We start from the raw sequence: 18,960 nt of genomic DNA on the forward strand, positions 1-18,960 counted from the left end.
ATGTATGTATGTATGTATGTATGTATGTATGTATGTATGTATGTATGTATGTATGTCCTACACTTGCATGTATGCTTGTCAGTAGTTATAGTATTATTGTGGTATAGATCATAACGTTTGTTGTCCACACGGCAGATTGTGTAGGCCTATTCATTGTGTTCATGTTCTATGTAAGGACTGCAGATGGAAATTAGCTTCCTTGCTAAATCTGGTGCAAAGCATCGCCTTGTTTTATCCAAAGCAATTAATGTATGTGCACATTGTCCTTTTCAAACTCAATAAACTAAACTAAACTAAACTCCACCGCCCTGTTCAGAACGCTGGGACGGAGCAGACTGACTCTCAAAACAAGCAAACTTGGGCTGTGTACCACTCTGCATCTTACGTCGCCTCCTAACTCTTGTTCGCTTTGAATGCTTATTGTGTTGTCTTTGTTTTTTGTCTTTGTCCAATTTATTTGTATGTTTTTTTATACCTATATAAGATTGCCACTTCGTGGTTTCAACCTTTTTCAAAACATGATATGTTCAAAGTGATTAGACGAGTTTAGTATGGAACGATTTGGAACGCGGCCATGGTAGTCAACCTGCGACTTCCTCCGTGTCCCATCATGCAATCTGGTTTTCAAAAGTTCATTTCAGAGATGGCGGAAGACTCGAGAAGTAATTATGTGCCCGTGTTAGGTTTATTAAAGAACAGCTTCACAGATGAATTTAGAAATGGACGAAGGGAAACGTGTCTGCCAACTTCGCAAGATGAAGCCGAAATCATCACACCCTCTCTCTCTAATACAAAATGTAACGTTAGCGTGCTGCTAACGTTAGCTCATGCAGCAGTCTCAAACGAACCTGCCATCACAGGAACCCTTGACCACGGACAACTCTCAAATCAGGAAATAACAAGCAACTCTATAAACGCCGACGTTCTTGATTTAAATGAGAATTTATCGCATATTGAATTGGCCTCGCAAGACAAGGAAAATGACACCCACGCTATCACAACTAACGTTAGTGCCGCAATCATCGGTCCAGCTATTGGTACGTTAGGTCCATCAACACCTTAATTTGGCCGAAGTCTAAGCTGTCTAGTGGTTCTTAACCTTGTTGGAGGTACTGAACCCCACCAGTTTCATATGCGCATTCACCGAACCCTTCTTAATTGGAAAAATAAAATATGATTTTTTCAAATTCAAAACATAGGTATATATTTTACTGGTGCACAAAATGAACCGTGCATCAACATCACTGTGTTCAAAGAACAAAACCATCAAAACATGATTTTCACACAAAAACAAAAACATAATAATGAATATTTACTGCAAATCAGTGTGACTTCTGCTGTTGCCAATGATGGCCAAGCGGGGCGTGTCATCACGAATCATATGAGTCGGGTGTGTGTCTTGACCTCCGCCGAACCCCTGAGACTGACTCACCGAACCCCTGGGGTTCGATCGAACCCAGGTTAAGAACCACTGAGCTAGAGTATAGGGTTGTTTTAACGCCCGTACTCGGGAGGGGTAGTCGTAACGCCGGGCTGGGCTTGTGGTAGCGACATTTTAAACTGCAATGGAAAAGTAACCGACTCTCCTACAATTACATATCATAGACAGTCTACCTTCATATTTTCTGCTTATGTGCATGTTTAGTTATATACAAATGATCACAAATCATCACTTTTGTGAAGTGTCTCTCTGAAAATATTGCTTGGTGATGCCTCGTCATTGTATGATAATTCCATATTACTGTACCAACGTTACTGTCCATAGGAGTTGGTGGGATGGGCGTTAACGCAGCCCCCCTCCAGGATTCCAAATTGCAGCGCTATCGTCAAAATTAGAAACCTAGTTTAAAACCGACACAACGCCGCTAGATTTGAAAACCGGAATTGTTGAGAGGACACTTTGAGCTACGAAGTAAGCGAAATTGTCACCAAACGTTGTCTGGTTTTATACATTTACAGTTTTTGTGACGTCGCCTCAGAGTGGCTGTTAACGTAGCCTCTTCCACTAGCTAACTAACCGTAGATCAATTGGTATTGCTAACGCAGAAATCACAAGTACAATTTCTGCTCTATGGCACATTTCAAAACTTTATTGTTCACTTGTTATAGCCATTGACGCTCCATTCGGCCGTAGTCTAAGCTGCCTAGCTAGCTAACTAACGTAGATCGATTGGCATTGCTAAAGCTTAAGTCACAAGTCATATTTCTGCTCTAACAATGGCAGATTTCTCAACCTCATTGCTCACTTTTTATAGCCACTGATGCTCCACACGAAGAGGCAAGCGCAAACCCCCCTCTGACTCCCGGTCGGCAGGCGGACGTTGCTGACAATGCCGAGGCTGTGCGAAGGGCCCGGGAGGAAGGTCGAGTGGACGTGGTCTTCCCTGGCTCCGTGACACAGGAGGGCTGCTGCCGTTTTGTCAGCGAGATCCTCAAGTGTGTCCTGTACCAGAGACAGCAACTGCCAATGACCTATGACCAGCTGCTGTACTCCCAGAAAAGTCAGCAAGCTGCAGGGCAGGTGAGTGAGTGGAGGGATGCATCCTCAACCAAGGCTCCCAGATCATAACAACAATGTTGCCCTGTACTATATAGCTTACTAGATATGAGTTATGATTTGACCCAGGCTTATGTATTTCCCCTGTCTAGGGTAAGGACTTTGTGATTCGGAGGCCAGTGCAGTCAGCAGGCTTGGACTGGAGGAAGTGTGAGCGGACGCTGCAGGAGCTGGAGGAGGTGTTGCATCAGCTGGAGGTGCTGTTCTCCCTCAGCCTGGTGCCTCGTGTACTGCTTCTGCTGGGCGGCTCCGTTGTACTCCCCAAGGAGCTGTATGAGGTCAACATGGAGGCCGTAATACTAGCTGCCGGGGGAGACCACAGCCTACGGGTCTCCTCCTGCTTGCGGCAACTGTTCCGGACTCTATTTGTGGCTGACCTGATGTCCGATACCACACCTGTCTGTCTCATGGCCACCACAGTCATGGTTCTGGCCCACAGGGATTGTGGTGTTGGCTGGTTCCGGCCTAAACTGAACTTCAGGGTGCCCACAAAGGTTAAGAGCCAGGTCATCGCCCTGTCTTCAGACCCTGGCTGCTCTGCGGCCCCTCCAACAGAGGCATCAGCCTGGGAGGATTATGTGTGGTTCCAGACCCCTATGGCCATCAAGGGCTTCAGCAGCAAGTGACCCTCCAGGGTTAGAAACCGCACAGCTGTAGTAGTTTGAGATTATAGCTGTTCAGACAGAGTGCACTGGCAAAGGGAAAACATGGACACTTTCAAGAATCTCTGTGTCTGTAAGCCTGTGCAGTGTTTTTATAGGCTGTTGTCCTGGTAAATGGCTAGCATGCTCCAGATTTTATTGAATGATGTGTTGTCTTAGCACTACTTTTAGTTGAAGTGCAGTAATGAAAGGGTGCTTTGTTGTATTGTAAATTAGCTTAATGGCATTTTGCTCCTTTCATGGATGCTCCCAACATCAGGTTTACCTCTATTGCATATATGTTGATTTTGCTTTTGTAGGCGTAGATTTGTACGTCTCAACTAATCTCTATTCTCCAGCGTCTTGCTCTCTGACAGACCTTGCGACTTTTTGACTTTGACTTATTGATTGACAATTGATTAATTGTAGTTACTGATTAAAAAGGTCTTCATAATGCATCATTGACTCATTTTATGAAGACTACTTTAATAAATCACATCTTTAGCAACAGGAGTGCTGAATCACTCATTAATTACAGTAATAAGCTTTATATCTTTTCCACTTTCTTAACGAACTGGAGCAGGTCATCTGCAAGCAGCTGTGGTTCCTCAAAGGCAGCGAAGTGGCCGCCGCGAGGCATGTAGGAGTATGAGTAGATGTTTCTGTATCTGAGTTTGGCCCACGGTGGAGGACAGTGGACCAGCTCGTTGGGGAAGGCCGCCAGTCCTGTCGGCACAAACACCCCAGTCCTAGGAACAGAAAAGACATGTTAGCCCTTGTCCTCAAGGCTCCTCAAAAGTGATCTATAGGCAGAGTTAATGATCAAGGCTCCATGCACACACCTGGAATCTAATCTGTCCTCAATGTTGGTCTTAAGGTTTTCTTTGTAGAAACGCATAGAGGGTACAATGCAGCCTGTGGTCCAATAGATCATGATGTTGGTCAGGAGGTCATCCAGGCTGAATTTCCTAGAATAACATGAAAGCTATGATTGGTGCATAACTGAACAGAACATGTAGATCCCCCCCCCCCCCCCCCCCCCCCGCTTATGGTGCGAAGAAATTACTTGACTTAACTCCCCCCATTTACCTTTCCAGTCCCCCATCCTCCAAGTCCCTGTTCTTAAAGTCAGTCCAGGTGGAGAACTTCTCCAGGATGTAGGCAGCTAGGCCCACCGGAGAGTCATTCACACCACAACCTGCAGGGGGCACACTGGCATCACTATCACACCTCTGTACTCTGTCATTACCTTGGAATTTTAATTCATATTTATAGAGCATTCTTCATATCAGCACTTTTGAGATTGTTTCATAATGAAAGGTGCTTTATAAATAAACTGAATTATTATTATTATATTTATTTCAGTGGGAGAGGATCACATATTGATCCCCATTTCAGGAAACAGGCACATCCTGGTGATTATGTTCTCAAACCTGTTGTGTCTGGTTTGGTGGCCTGGATGTGCATGTAGCCTGTCTCCCTCAGGATCTCATACACGTTCTTTTCCATGAAAGGGAATAGTCTGCGAACGTCCTCCTTGGTGAACCCCACCAGGAAGGGAAGGTGGCGGCCAAACATGATGGAGAACAGTATTCCCAATCCCCTCCGGGGCCCAAACAACATGTTCAGATGCAGACCCCTCACACATCTCACAAAAGAAAAAAACAGCAAAACTGTTAACATGCTTGTTGTTTGGTTCTTGTCACACTATATTTGATGATAAGAGCTATTCTATTTCAGCAAATCATATTCAAAATAATATGCTTTACCACATATTTGTGATGGTAGGCTTAGCTCTCAGCAATTCTGCACAATGTGCACGCCAGCTCCAGGTAGCTGCCTCCCAGGGGGGCCACGCGGGCGTTGGTCTGTGCCAGCAGCTTGTGGAGGGCGGCCTGCTGCTCCAGCATGGCCCCGGGCTGCTCCAGGAGCTTCTGGAGGAGCAGGGACTGCTGTGGCTGCTGGTTGTGGATGTCTGGACTCTGGAGGTCCCTAGCCCCGGAGTCATACTCCCAGCTCTCCCTGGCCCCCGACAAGGCACCTACAGCAGGAGACACGGCCCCTACATCAACAACATTACCTACTCAAGATAACAGCTGGGGAATACTGTGTGTATGACTGATTTAATGAGACACAAATAAGACAGAAATGCTAATAAAACAGTATTACTAAAGTTTCACTTAGTTACACATCTTGCTCACGACTTCCAGAACTGGAGGTAGGGTCGAGTGGTACGAGTTCACGAGCGGAGAAAACATGTCATGAGGCATTCCAGTTAAAACTGCGAGTACTATCGCATGAATCATGACTTCACAAGCCAAATGGAACATCAGCTCCACCAATCTGCTACTGCAGTTTAAAGTGTCTGAAGTTAGGCTAACGGTGTTAGCGTCTATAAATGGAGCATGTTTGTGACTGGGTCTGAAGGTATCTAAGCATTCCTGGTCACTGCTTCTGACTGGGCTCATTTAATTACACAATAACGCACACTGGCTGATGCTCGACACCGCAGCCAATTAAAAAGAAGGTTACTGAGGGTAGCAGCACAGACATGGTGAGATTCTAGCTAAAAAACAAAAAACAAGAGCCTATTTTTAGCTACATGATCTGCAAAGTACAAACCTGTACACATTAAATTATTAATAAAATATAAAATACATTTTAAAAGATAAAATAAAGACACAGACAACACTGATACAACTTAACTGCCCAAACTGTAGACTCAGTCAGAAGAATTATCAAGTAGTTGTTTCATGTTGACAGTTTGGTACTGGTTGTTTCTGTAGCTGCTAATGACTGCAGCTGACAGCGACTGTTTACATGTAGTTGTTGGGTGTCGATCATTAGATGCCTGGCCGGGCTCCAGCCTGAGTTACACACACTTCAGGGTCTGGAAAAGCTCTCGTCCATGCAGAGTGATTTCTCGGATGGAATTCCAACCAGGCCAATCAGTGTCCTTTGAATGTGATGACAGAATTAAACTGCGCAATGTGATTGGTTAGATGATGAAATAATCTCTGAGGACTTCCTCTTCAGCAACGCCCATCTGGCTAAACGTCTGCAATGGGAGCCTGTTCAGACTGAATATTGAGTCTGAGCATCAGGCTGTATCTCCCCTATGAGGAAAGGCTCTCAGACGCCTGCAGAATGGCGAGGGCTGGGGTTAGGGTTAGGGTTAGGGAAGGCTCTCAGACGCCTGCAGAATGGCGAGGGCTGGGGTTAGGGTTAGGGAAGGCTCTCAGACGCCTGCAGTATGGCGAGGGCTGGGGTTAGGGTTAGGGTTAGGGTTAGGGTTAGGGTTAGTGAAGGCTCTCAGACGCCTGCAGAATGGCGAGGGCTGGGGTTAGGGTTAGGGTTAGTGAAGGCTCTCAGACGCCTGCAGTATGGCGAGGGCTGGGGTTAGGGTTAGGGTTAGGGTTAGGGTTAGGGTTAGGGAAGGCTCTCAGACGCCTGCAGTATGGCGAGGGCTGGGGTTAGGGTTAGGGTTAGGGTTAGGGTTAGGGTTAGGGTTAGGGTTAGGGAAGGCTATCAGACGCCTGCAGAATGGCGAGGGCTGCTGTTGTTGAGTACTTGTCAAACTGAGGATGGTCATTATAAGGCCTAGCAAATGAATATGGTGAATAATAACACCATGACTATAAATAATACTACACATTTACCAAAATCTGATTGGCCGACGCCCCCGGCACTCACCCAGGCTGTTCTCGCTGCTGGTTGGCCAGGAGGTGATGCGGTGGCCCGGGAGCCCGCCCTCCTCCTGGCGGATCTCGTGGACCAGCTGCATGCGGCAGCGCGTGAAGTCCTCGAACGAGATCCGCCCTCGCTCGTCAGCGCCCAGCTGGCCCATGATCTCCGCCACCGACTCCTCCATGTTCAGCTGCCGACACACCATCAACAGGTCGTTCCTGACGCCAGGGTCAGAGAGAGAGAGTTCAGAGTGTGTTATACTGTGCATTTGATAAATAAAACACTTGTACTTCAGACAGAGAAAGAGAGAGAGAGAGAGAGAGAGAGAGTGTGTGTGTGTTTTTTGAGAGAGAGAGAGAGAGAGAGCATGAATAGGTGTGTGTGTGTATGTGAGAGAAAGAGGTTTTGTTATCAAGAGGAGAGAAAAGGATGGCTTTTCAATATCAATAGTTTTATATTATAGTGTTAGTTCCTAACATGCTGAGGAAGACATTCATCTTTTGAGCGCACTGTCAGTGATAATTGCCCCTTTTTAAAAGCCACACTTTTACCAATTCAAAGATTTACTGTCAGATCAGGATCATGTAATCTCCCAAAGTGTAACAATAAGTACAGTAAGACGGCCAAATATATTCCTCTTTCTGGGAATTTGATCCCAAGCCCCAGTCCATTCACAACTCCCACTCTATTCACAACCCAGAGTGCTGCATCAGCCCCTGGAGCTGGAGACTGTGTTATTTCAGTTCTGATGCTCTCGGTCTCTCCGTGTCATGCCTCAGAAGATGTAACGACAGCTCTCGTTGTGTGCAGGACAACTTCCCCTCTCAGAATGAAGACAGAATTGGTTTCCTCTGATAAAAGAGAGGAACCAGCTCTTCACTCTCGCAAGGATCTTGGAGGGGGCTTGGGAGTTTGCCCAACCTGTCTACATGTGTTTTGTGGACTTGGAGAAGGCTTACGACCGGGTCCCTCGAGAGGTCTTGTGGAGGGTTATGCGGGAGTATGGGGTAAGGGGGTCCCTACTTAGGGCCATCCAATCCCTGTACACCCAGAGCGAGAGCTGTGTCCGGGTCCTCGGCAGTAAGTCGTCTTCCTTTCCGGTGGGTGTTGGCCTCCGCCAGGGCTGCGCTTTGTCACCAATCCTGTTTGTGATTTTCATGGACAGGATATCGAGGCGTAGCCGGGGGGAGGAGGGTTTGCAGTTCGGTGAGCTGGGGATCACGTCACTGCTTTTTGCAGATGATGTGGTCCTGATGGCATCAGCTGCCTGCGACCTCCAGCACTCTCTGGATAGGTTCGCAACTGAGTGTGAAGCGGCTGGGATGAGAATAAGCACTTCTAAATCTGAGGCCATGGTTCTCAGCAGGAAACCGGTGGCCTGTCCGCTCCGAGTAGGAAATGAGTCCTTACCCCAAGTGAAGGAGTTCAAGTATCTGGGGGTCTTGTTCACGAGTGAGGGAACCATGGAGAGGGAGTTTGGCCGTAGAATTGGAGCAGCTGGTGCGGTTCTGCAGTCGCTTTACCGCACTGTTGTGACGAAAAGAGAGCTGAGCCAAAAGGCAAAGCTCTCGATCTACCGGTCTATCTTCGTCCCCACCCTCACCTATGGTCATGAAGGATGGGTCATGACCGAAAGAACGAGATCACGGATACAAGCGGCCGAAATGAGTTTTCTCTGGAGGGTGGCTGGGGTCTCCCTGAGAGATCGGGTGAGAAGTTCAGTCATCCGGGAGAGACTCGGAGTAGAGCCGCTGCTCCTTTGCGTCGAAAGGAGCCAGTTGAGGTGGTTCGGGCATCTAGTGAGGATGCCTCCTGGGCGCCTCCCTAGGGAGGTGTTCCAGGCGTGTCCGGCTGGGAGGAGGCCGCGGGGTAGACCCAGGACTAGGTGGCGGGACTACATCTCCGCACTGGCCTGTGAGCGGCTAAAGATTCCCCAGGCAGAGCTGGTTGATGCTGCTAGGGAAAGGGATGTCTGGGGCCCCCTGCTGGAGCTGCTGCCTCCGCGACCCGACCCTGGATAAGCGGATGAAGATGATGATGATGATGATGATAAAAGAGACACATGCCTAGAGCCTGATGCATTAGTGTTGGTAGAAACTCTCCCAAAAAGGCCCCTGGATGTTTTAATTTCATCTTAGACTACTTTGTCAAGTATGTGTACAGCCCAAAGCCAAAGAGCTTTACTGCCAAGAAATAACCTTCAACACGTTGGAGTTCATTACCTTATAATTACAGCCAGCCGCTGAGAGGACTCGGGATAGTGCTACATAAGCTGGGACTCCGTTTATGAGACACTGTTTACTAGAGACGAACAAGTATCTGACAGACGTGTTATCAGGAAGTGGGCTGTTCAGTTTCCTGTGCTGCGACTGTGAACTGGCCTAGTTCCTGCTAGACTAGGGTCAGGCCAGCCTAGTTCCTGCTAGACTAGGGTCAGGCCAGCCTAGTTCCTGCTAGACTAGGGTCAGGCCAGCCTAGGTCCTGCTAGACTAGGGTCAGGACAGCCTAGGTCCTGCTAGACTAGGGTCAGGCCAGCCTAGGTCCTGCTAGACTAGGGTCAGGCCAGCCTAGGTCCTGCTAGACTAGGGTCAGGCCAGCCTAGTTCCTGCTAGACTAGGGTCAGGACAGCCTAGGTCCTGCTAGACTAGGGTTAGGCCAGTCTAGTTCCTGCTAGACTAGGGTCAGGCCAGCCTAGGTCCTGCTAGACTAGGGTCAGGCCAGCCTAGGTCCTGCTAGACTAGGGTCAGGCCAGCCTAGGTCCTGCTAGACTAGGGTCAGGCCAACTTGCTCTGAACTGGCGAGGGTGGCAGTGTGTGTGTGTGTGTGTGTGTGTGTGTGTGTGTGTGTGTGTGTGTGTGTGTGTGTGTGTGTTACACACCATCTGTATGCAGCATGTAGATTCAACTATGATCTATGCCAGTTTAGAGGTACTGATTAGACATTGCTGGTAATGGGGTAAAAACATGTCTGTGGTGGTACTATCCGTTTCAAGGACTCTGGTGTCATGGATATGCGTGTGTAACCGTCGTCCTCTCGTCTGCGTTGTGTTCTACCGCTTGACCCATGTTAAGGGCTGGATCCCACGTTCAACAGGCTCTCCCGCTTGTGAGTCAATATGGGTGTCCCTCTTGGAGAGGGGTACAGTCCCGTCTCCATGGGTGGGCATTTGGGGGCCTGGCCCACCCACTGAATCAGCTGGGCCCGCCCTGAACGAAACGCGAAAGACGTACTAATGGCGCGTTCCAGGCAACCCGTAACTCGTGTTTTTCCTACCTCCTACATCTGTACGAGTTCACGGGTGGGAAGTTACGGGTTTGACTGCCATTCCAGAGCATTTTCACGTGTAGGAGGTCGGAAAAGTTACGGGTTGCCTGGAACGCACCATAAATCTCTGTGATGACGGAATGACCCCGGGCTATTCTGCATCTGATTGGCTTACCCTGATATACTTTAACCAATCGAACTGACCACTAAAACCTGACCAATCTCAACCAAGGAAGGCACCATATTAGCCAATCCCAGGCAGAGTAGGGCAGATCATTCATTCCGTGCGGTTATTTTTGGTAATGTTAACGACATACTAGTGCAAAAACTTGCATACATGGGATGAATTATTAGTGGATGTCAGAAGATTCAGAAGTAGTGGTGATTGCTACTTGGCTTAGGCTACCCATACAAATACAAATAAAACTTGATTTGTGCGCTTTCTTCCATTGAAAGAAGGCACGAAAATCGACTTTCAGACTTTCTGTGTTAAATGCATCTTGTATTCTGCCATATCGCTTCATTTTCATCCGTGTTTAGCATTTTGGTAGTGCTCCGTTGCCCCCTACAGTCCTCATGAAAATACAGTCCACGTTACGGTCCGTTGACCGGTCTTACTAGCTCGTTATTCACTTAACATTGTAGGCCAGGTAAAACGATGCAACAACTTGACTTTCCCGTCATTCACATCACCTATTGGTCAATCACGTTACCCACTTTAGCTATATAGCTACTGGCAGCATCAATGAACATTGAAAACGGAGATCTTGAGTAGGCTATTTGTTGAAAATTGATTACAAAATGAAGTGGATTAAACGAGTTTGGGTTACGATATAAGGTAGGTCTTTTGTGATTAATTACCAGTTGTTATGGCTGTGCGTTTTGCTTTGCCTAGATTTAATCGGCACTCGAGAGCGTTAACTTTGCTTCCTGGAGCGGTGGGCTAAGGCCTAGTAGGCTAGTAGTAGCCTAAACACTGATTAGTGAGGGAGTAGGCTATTGAGTGCTGTGCCCTAAGGGGGTGTATTTTATCGTTCTGTCATTCCTCTTCGTGGTGCTTGGCCATTGTTGTCATATAATGGCTCTGTAGTTTATTTAGTGTGTCCCTAAAAGCTTGGTTGTTTCTGTATGTTTTTTGCATATAAAAACGCCACTGCTCAGCGCCCTTCTGGTGCTGTGAAACCTCCCATCAGGGCATGCTTTGAAAGCGCATCCCTCCCAAAATTGTGCGCGCTGCGCGCTTGCTTCGCTGGTCCTGACTTAACCGGTTCTAGGACCCACCAGACGCCAGGGCTTAGTTGTCTTGATAAAAACATTTTAGTAATTACAATCGTTTTTAACGTGTTTTAACTTTACCAAGACAATTATCCACCCAGGGTTTAGGTTCTCAGGTCACCCCACCTATCTGGAGAGGAGAGTTGGCTGGTTAAGTGACTCGTCAAATAAGGCTGAAGAAGCTAGTTTCATAAGCTGCAATTTTCTTTTGGGGAAAACTTGTTTATTTGTTTGCACAACAGGGATGCCCTTTTGCATGTACAGTAGGCCTACTTTGAATCACTTATGATGGACTTGATAGGTTTAGTGTTATTTTTATTTAAAAAGGTTTAAAAATGTTTTTGCATATTTTGCATATTCTCCATATAACAGCAATCAACTTATTTTGACAGTTTTGATGAATTCTGAGCAGTGAGGAGACATTCCAAAGATATGGTAATGGTAAGGTAGGTAGACAGACAGACAGACAGACAGACAGACAGACAGACAGATAGATAGATAGATAGATAGATAGATAGATAGATAGATAGATAGATAGATTGATAGATAGATATAGACTTATGTCAAAAACACACAGAGGTAGGTTTTGGTGAGAACTTAGAATAACAATGAGAAATTAGATATCCCTCTAAATCTGGCTGAAAAACGACTTAAAACGGGCTTAAAAGCACCTAAACAATTTGTGTGTGCCCCCCCTAACATATTGAATGCCCCCCCTGGCATTTCATTCTGGAAACGGGTCTGGAGGGGTATATGGGTGTCCCTCTTGGAGAGGGGTATATGGGTGTCCCTCTTGGAGAGGGGTATATGGGTGTCCCTCTTGGAGAGGGGTATATGGGTGTCCCTCTTGGAGAGGGGTATATGGGTGTCCCTCTTGGAGAGGGGTATATGGGTGTCCCTCTTGGAGAGGGGTATATGGGTGTCCCTCTTGGAGGGACCGTCAGCGCTCCTTTGAGGAGTGGGTTTCACCAGCTACCCCACGTTTCACTCGGTTACATGATATGAGAAGAACGTGAAGATGCAAAGTTAGAGAACATGAGTTAAACTAGATCACAACTGACACATGAGCCGATACGCCCTAGGCTAGTCAATTCCCATTTATTATGACCTGACACGACACAGTTGTTTTTTAATCCCGTGTATCAATTTCCATCCTAGTCCACACCAGATGAAACATCAGTCCTAATGGACAGAAGAAGCATGCAGTAGAAGTTGTACTAGTCTGGGAAACCTCCAAACTTCGCTAGGGACGTCTGGGCAACATCGCTCACATTACAAGCCAGAGAAAACAACTGGATTCTCGAATATATTTGCAGTTCGCGAATGCATATATCTGGCACACTTTCACTTCATGAGTGAACTGACTGACCTCTTCTTTACCCGACGGTGTTATGATAACTCGTCTACCTGTTGATGTATCCATCGCCGTCCCCGTCGCACGTCTGGAACAGCCGTCTGACCCTCTCCTCCTCGGCCGTGCTGGTGTCGCTGCTGCCGCTGCTCACACTCACCTCCCCCGCTGCTGCCGCCGCCATGATCTCCCCAAACCAGCTGAACTATTTACCCCTCAAACTCTCCGCTTTCCCACAAGTAGAAAGGAGGCTACTAGTCCAGCATTGTAGCAATGCAACTTTAGTTATCACCAGTAGACAATAGGCCTATATGCTCGCCGAGCTTTTGTCTTTCACTTCGAAAAGGGTTACAGCGTGTGTCATAAAAAGTCAGCCCAAAAGCGAGCGCTGGTAGTCGGGTAGGGGAGGGGAGAGAGCCCGTCATGATGAGGGCTGAGGGCTGGGGTAGGGGAGGGGAGAGAGCCCGTCATGATGAGGGCTGAGGGGGTAGGGGAGGGGAGAGAGCCCGTCATGATGAGGGCTGAGGGCTGGGGTAGGGGAGGGGAGAGAGCCCGTCATGATGAGGGCTGGGGTAGGGGAGGGGAGAGAGCCCGTCATGATGAGGGCTGGGGTAGGGGAGGGGAGAGAGCCCGTCATGATGAGGGCTGAGGGCTGGGGTAGGGGAGGGGAGAGAGCCCGTCATGATGAGGGCTGGGGTAGGGGAGGGGAGAGAGCCCGTCATGATGAGGGCTGGGGTAGGGGAGGGGAGAGAGCCCGTCATGATGAGGGCTGGGGTAGGGGAGGGGAGAGAGCCCGTCATGATGAGGGCTGGGGTAGGGGAGGGGAGAGAGCCCGTCATGATGAGGGCTGGGGTAGGGGTAGGGGTAGGGGAGGGGAGAGAGCCCGTCATGATGAGGGCTGAGGGCTGGGGTAGGGGAGGGGAGAGAGCCCGTCATGATGAGGGCTGGGGTAGGGGAGGGGAGAGAGCCCGTCATGATGAGGGCTGGGGTAGGGGAGGGGAGAGAGCCCGTCATGATGAGGGCTGAGGGCTGGGGTAGGGGAGGGGAGAGAGCCCGTCATGATGAGGGATGAGGGGGTAGGGGAGGGGAGAGAGCCCGTCATGATGAGGGCTGAGGGGGTAGGGGAGGGGAGAGAGCCCGTCATGATGAGGGCTGAGGGCTGGGGTAGGGGAGGGGAGAGAGCCCGTCATGATGAGGGCTGAGGGCTGGGGTAGGGGAGAGAGCCCGTCATGATGAGGGCTGAGGGCTGGGGTAGGGGAGGGGAGAGAGCCCGTCATGATGAGGGCTGGGGTAGGGGAGGGGAGAGAGCCCGTCATGATGAGGGCTGGGGTAGGGGAGGGGAGAGAGCCCGTCATGATGAGGGCTGAGGGCTGGGGTAGGGGAGGGGAGAGAGCCCGTCATGATGAGGGCTGGGGTAGGGGAGGGGAGAGAGCCCGTCATGATGATGGCTGAGGGCTGGGGTAGGGGAGGGGAGAGAGCCCGTCATGATGATGGCTGAGGGCTGGGGTAGGGGAGGGGAGAGAGCCCGTCATGATGAGGGCGGAGTACCGGGGCTGCACACTGCGCATTTGGAAGAAACTTTTTGGTATTAGGCAAGTTCCCATAAACGCAGAGGCCGTTTAGGGTTCGGGTTCAAGTTAGGCTTTGGGTTAGGTTTAGGGTTAAGGTTAGGCTTAGGTATAGGGCTGGGTTAAGGCTAGGTTTAGGGTTGGGGTTAGACCATGGATGTATTAGGGTTAGGGTTAGGGTCTGCTTGCCCAGTTTCGAATTTTAGTTGATGAAAAAGCTATTAAAAAGCGCACTATTCCCAGAAGAGCTTGCCATGTGGGTAACTGATAACATTTCTGTAGCCTACATTAGATTACAATTATAGCCTATTAGATTAGATAGGCAATTAAATATATTTTAGCCGATAATCTAATGGTTTTGGTCTGTGTGTGTGTGTGTGTGTGTGTGTGTGTGTGTGTTTTCTGATTGCCTGGACCTCGAATTGATGTTCACACTCCATTATCCGAAGTAACGGAGTCCTAACCTTGGACGCACTTTGACAGACCTGTAGGCTATAGCCTACCCTATACCTGTACTGATCAGACGGGAAACCGGTTCTCTGAACCCTGGTCGGGTTGAATCTGTAATAATACATTCAGAGAGAGATATCATGTCATGCAAAACGAGCCTACGATGAGTCCTGTTTACTTGAGTGTGCATCTATAGACAGAAAGACAAGGAGCCAAGGCTACTCTATTGAGACGCACCCCTCGTCGTGACGTTTGGGATGTGAACCCATCCGCTGCAGTAGTTGCACTTCGTGACAGAAGCTGCAGGGGATCTGATTTGGGTGGTGAAAGGTATCACCACCACCTTAGTTCGAAAATACACGTTTTTAGTGAATGACATCGTCAACCAGCTCGTACAGTTAACCAGCTAGCTTGAGAATTAATGAATTAGAATGAAACGTTTGGCTTCCGTGTCTCTAATGTGAACTAGCCTAGCTAGCTAGCCGGGGAGCTAACCCTAACCCTAACCCTACCTAGGGAGCTACGTTACTGCTGCGTATCTGCAGTCTTTAACGGTCACGTTAGTTAGTTAGCTAAGGTTAGTTAACGCGTTACGCTAATTTGCAATAGGTAAACTTATGAACTTGTCATAGTCTGCTGTTAACTATCTGACGTTAGCTAACCAGCTCAGCTCAGCAGAGACTTGGCAGAACTCAACGCATCAGATCACTAGTGCTAGGGTTAGGGTTAGGTTAGGGTTAGGGTTAGGTTAGGGTTAGGGTTAGGGTTAGGTTAGGGTTAGGGTTAGGTTAGGTTAACCCTAACCCTAGTTATGAGGGTAAACGAGCTATCATTGCTCTTGACACTTGGTTACAGTTCTCTTGTCTTGTAGGGCATCATGTCACGTCCGTCTCCTAAGCCAGCTAAGGGCCCGTCCAGGCAGTCTGGGGCCGGGCAGGGCAGGGGCAAAGGGCTGAAAGACATTCGCATCGATGAAGAGGTCAAGATTGCTGTCAACATCGCTCTGGAGAGATTCCAATATAGTGAGCAGAAAGGTAAGAGACAGTCATACACTTGTGATCCGTGGTGTTTAATCACAGTGTCTAACTAACCCACCCGTTACATTGGATTTCACAGAAATGGAGTTTCCCTCCTCCTTGTCCAGCACTGAGAGGGCGTTCATTCACCGTGTGGCCCAGTCCCTGGGGTACATATCTAAAAGCAGAGGGTAAGTGTATCCACCCATCTATCCACCCATCTATCCACCCATCTATCCACCCATCTATCCACCCATCTATCCACCCATCTGTTCCGGCGTGCCCAGAGCAGGGTTAGAACCCGGGTCTCCCGCTTGGAGGGACTGTCAGCGCTCCTTTGAGGAGTGAGTTTCACCAGCTACTCCAAGTTTCCCTCAGTTACATAAGCTCTTCAGGATTACCTTGGGCCAGGCTCTGGGACCACAGCTGAGGAAAATGTGTCTTTTGAAGAGGTCATTGTTGTGGGCTTGAGTTTGTGGACTTTGGTTTCTGGTGACCCAGTGAGACTCGTACTCATTCACAGAATCCGAGCCTGTAGCCTCTATGAAGGCTGGCAGACTTATTCCCGGGGTTGGTCGACTGGGGGGGGACATCCAATCAGTTTCACTTCCCCTGAACAGGAAGAAACGTCTGCAGAACTGACTCACTGTATGCACCGACGGCATCCATCATCATCGTAGTTAATTAATAACACGCAGTAAACATGATGTATTTTAAACTCCAGCAAAGGCTCCAGTCGCAGCCTCACCATCAGGAAGAAGACCGGCCTGGAGACGCCCCAGGCCCTCATGACCTTCAACCTCTCCCAGAATTCCCAGCATGTGGTGCGCAGCCTGCTGCAGACGTTCCCCCTCACCAACAAGGAGCGCACAGAGCTGCTGCCGCACGCAGAGAGGGGCTTGTCTGTGGCTATGGAGGCTGGTGAGTGAGTGAGTGAGTGAGTGAGTGAGTGAGTGAGTGAGTGAGTGAGTGAGTGAGTGAGTGAGTGAGTGAGTGAGTGAGTGAGTGAGTGAGTGTGTGAGTGAGTGAGTGAGTGAGTGAGTGAGTGTGTGAGTGAGTGAGTGAGTGAGTGGGTGAGTGAGTGGGTGAGTGGTTGAGTGAGTGAGTGAGTGAGTGAGTGTGTGTATACTGAGTCTACAACAGGTGCTTTAGGATCCAGTTTATTCTGCTTACAATCATTATGGTCGTGACACTTGAAGGACACAAGCCTAACCCATGCAAACAGGCTTAACTGTCTCTCTCTATCTCTCTCTCTCTCTCTATCTCTCTCTCTCTCTCTATCTATCTTTCTCTCTTTCTTCCCCTCTCTCTTTCTCTCTCTCTCTCTCTCTCTCTCTCTCTCTCTCTCTCCCTCTCCCTCTCTCTCTCTCTCTCTCTCTCTCTCTCTCCCTCTCTCCCTCTCTCCCTCCCTCCCTCCCTCCCCTCAGAGAACAGCCGTGATAAGAACCGGACCAGCGGGCGTCTCAACAACGGCATCCCCCAGGTGCCCCAGCGGAGGGGGCTGGCCGAGACAGACTTCTTCCGCCGCTCGCTGCCCGTGTACGAGCGCCAGCAGGAGATCGTCCAGGTCATCAAGGACAACCGCGTGGTCCTGGTGGTGGGCGAGACGGGCTCGGGAAAGACCACCCAGGCGAGTCCACCTCGCTCTCCGCAGAGTTAGACCCACACAGAGGTCCTGGCTGCAGCATCTGGAAAAAGGATAGGAGAGAGACTTTTGTTGTAGATGATAATAACATAATCAATCATTCATTTTATTTATAAAGCACTTTTAATGGTGAAAACGATTATTAGTGCTGAGACAATTCTGAAGTCATTAAGAAAACAGAGACACAAATTAATATATAAATAAAATATATAGGCTACACATTACATACAAAAAAACTTTTCTAAATAAGTAGGTATTTAGACCACTGTTAAAAGAACCCAAAGTCTGTGATGCCCTCAGATTGTCAGAGAGGGTTAGGGTTAGGGTTAGGGTCCAACGGCGGGGGACAGCTGAGATGAGCTGTACTTGTTGATGATGTCAGCTGATCACATGTGTTTGTTGATGATGTCAGCTGATCACGTGTGTTTGTTGATGATATCAGCTGATCACGTGTTTGTTTAGGAGTTCACAGCCTTAATGACCTCCTTCAGTCTCATCCACGGAAATGCTCTAGAAAACGCCCTACCGACAGTACGTTAAATGTATCAGTCCTAATCTAAGCGGAAAGCGTTGTTGCTGTTTGTGTCCCAGATTGCCCAGTTCCTCCTGGACGACTGCAGTGAGACCAGGACCCCGTGTCGCATCTACTGCACCCAGCCCAGGCGCCTGGCGGCCATCGCCGTGGCGGAGAGGGTGGCGGCGGAGCGGGGGGAAAGCATCGGCCAGACCATCGGCTACCAGATACGCCTGGAGAGCAGGTCATAAACCTGGAGATTAGGTCCTAACTCTGGAGATTAGGTCATAACTCTGGAGATTAGGTCCTAACTCTGGTTAACAGGTCCTAACTCTGGAGATTAGGTCATAACTCTGGTTAGCAGGTCATAACTCTGGTTAACAGGTCCTAACTCTGGAGATTAGGTCATAACTCTGGTTAACAGGTCCTAACTCTGGTTAACAGGTTCTAACTCTGGTTAGCAGGTTATAACTCTGGTTAGCAGGTCATAACTCTGGTTAACAGGTCCTAACTCTGGTTAGCAGGTCATAACTCTGGGTAGCAGGTCCTAACTCTGGTTAGCAGGTCATAACTCTGGTTAACAGGTCCTAACTCTGGTTAGCAGGTCATAACTCTGGGTAGCAGGTCATAACTCTGGGTAGCAGGTCCTAACTCTGGTTAACAGGTCATAACTCTGGTTAACAGGTCATAACTCTGGTTAACAGGTCATAACTCTGGTTAGCAGGTCATAACTCTGGTTAACAGGTCATAACTCTGGGTAGCAGGTCATAACTCTGGGTAGCAGGTTATAACTCTGGGTAGCAGGTCATAACTCTGGGTAGCAGGTCATAACTCTGGGTAGCAGGTCCTAACTCTGGTTAACAGGTCCTAACTCTGGTTAACAGGTCATAACTCTGGTTAACAGGTCCTAACTCTGGTTAGCAGGTCCTAACTCTGGTTAACAGGTCCTAACTCTGGTTAGCAGGTCCTAACTCTGGTTAACAGGTCCTAAC

General features: G+C 48.7%; 3 protein-coding genes across 4 annotated transcripts in view; 2 read left to right on the top strand and 1 right to left on the bottom strand.

Moving 5' to 3' along the window:
* Positions 1-574: 574 nt before the first annotated feature.
* LOC311329143 (MAD2L1-binding protein-like) lies at positions 575-3,515 on the top strand (the record flags this gene model as incomplete). The annotated part of the gene is made up of 3 exons (XM_084463019.1): positions 575-662; positions 2,256-2,521; positions 2,650-3,515. 3 exons carry the CDS (start codon positions 575-577, stop codon positions 3,181-3,183), a joined length of 888 nt encoding a protein of 295 aa, XP_084319145.1. The 3' UTR covers positions 3,184-3,515.
* A 203-nt stretch (positions 3,516-3,718) lies between these two features.
* On the bottom strand, positions 3,719-13,053 carry LOC311329151 (epoxide hydrolase 1-like). Of its 2 annotated transcripts, XM_084463023.1 has the most exons (5): positions 4,968-5,067; positions 4,632-4,846; positions 4,288-4,396; positions 4,041-4,166; positions 3,719-3,947 (listed from the first exon to the last, which is right to left on the bottom strand). In XM_084463023.1, exons 2-5 carry the CDS (start codon positions 4,819-4,821, stop codon positions 3,746-3,748), a joined length of 627 nt encoding a protein of 208 aa, XP_084319149.1. In that variant the 5' UTR covers positions 4,822-4,846; positions 4,968-5,067; the 3' UTR covers positions 3,719-3,745. The 2 variants fall into 2 exon arrangements, with proteins under 2 accessions (XP_084319149.1, XP_084319150.1); XM_084463024.1 differs by lacking the exons at positions 3,719-3,947; positions 4,041-4,166; positions 4,288-4,396 and adding exons at positions 6,892-7,103; positions 12,832-13,053 and having other exon boundaries at positions 4,766-4,846; positions 4,968-5,239.
* Positions 13,054-15,668: 2,615 nt separating this feature from the next.
* Positions 15,669-18,960, top strand: part of LOC311329144 (3'-5' RNA helicase YTHDC2-like) — a gene marked incomplete at its 3' end in the record, with an annotated part of 26,084 nt that continues 22,792 nt past the window's right edge. The window contains exons 1-5 of the mRNA XM_084463020.1: positions 15,669-15,827; positions 15,910-16,000; positions 16,534-16,730; positions 17,237-17,439; positions 18,046-18,212. Coding sequence (XP_084319146.1) covers positions 15,671-15,827; positions 15,910-16,000; positions 16,534-16,730; positions 17,237-17,439; positions 18,046-18,212 — 815 coding nt within the window. The 5' untranslated portion in view covers positions 15,669-15,670. The remainder of the gene's footprint in view (positions 15,828-15,909; positions 16,001-16,533; positions 16,731-17,236; positions 17,440-18,045; positions 18,213-18,960) is intronic.

Source organism: Borostomias antarcticus, assembly GCF_949987555.1.
Source record: "Borostomias antarcticus genome assembly, contig: scaffold_60, whole genome shotgun sequence".
Taxonomy (NCBI): Eukaryota; Metazoa; Chordata; class Actinopteri; order Stomiiformes; family Stomiidae; genus Borostomias; species Borostomias antarcticus.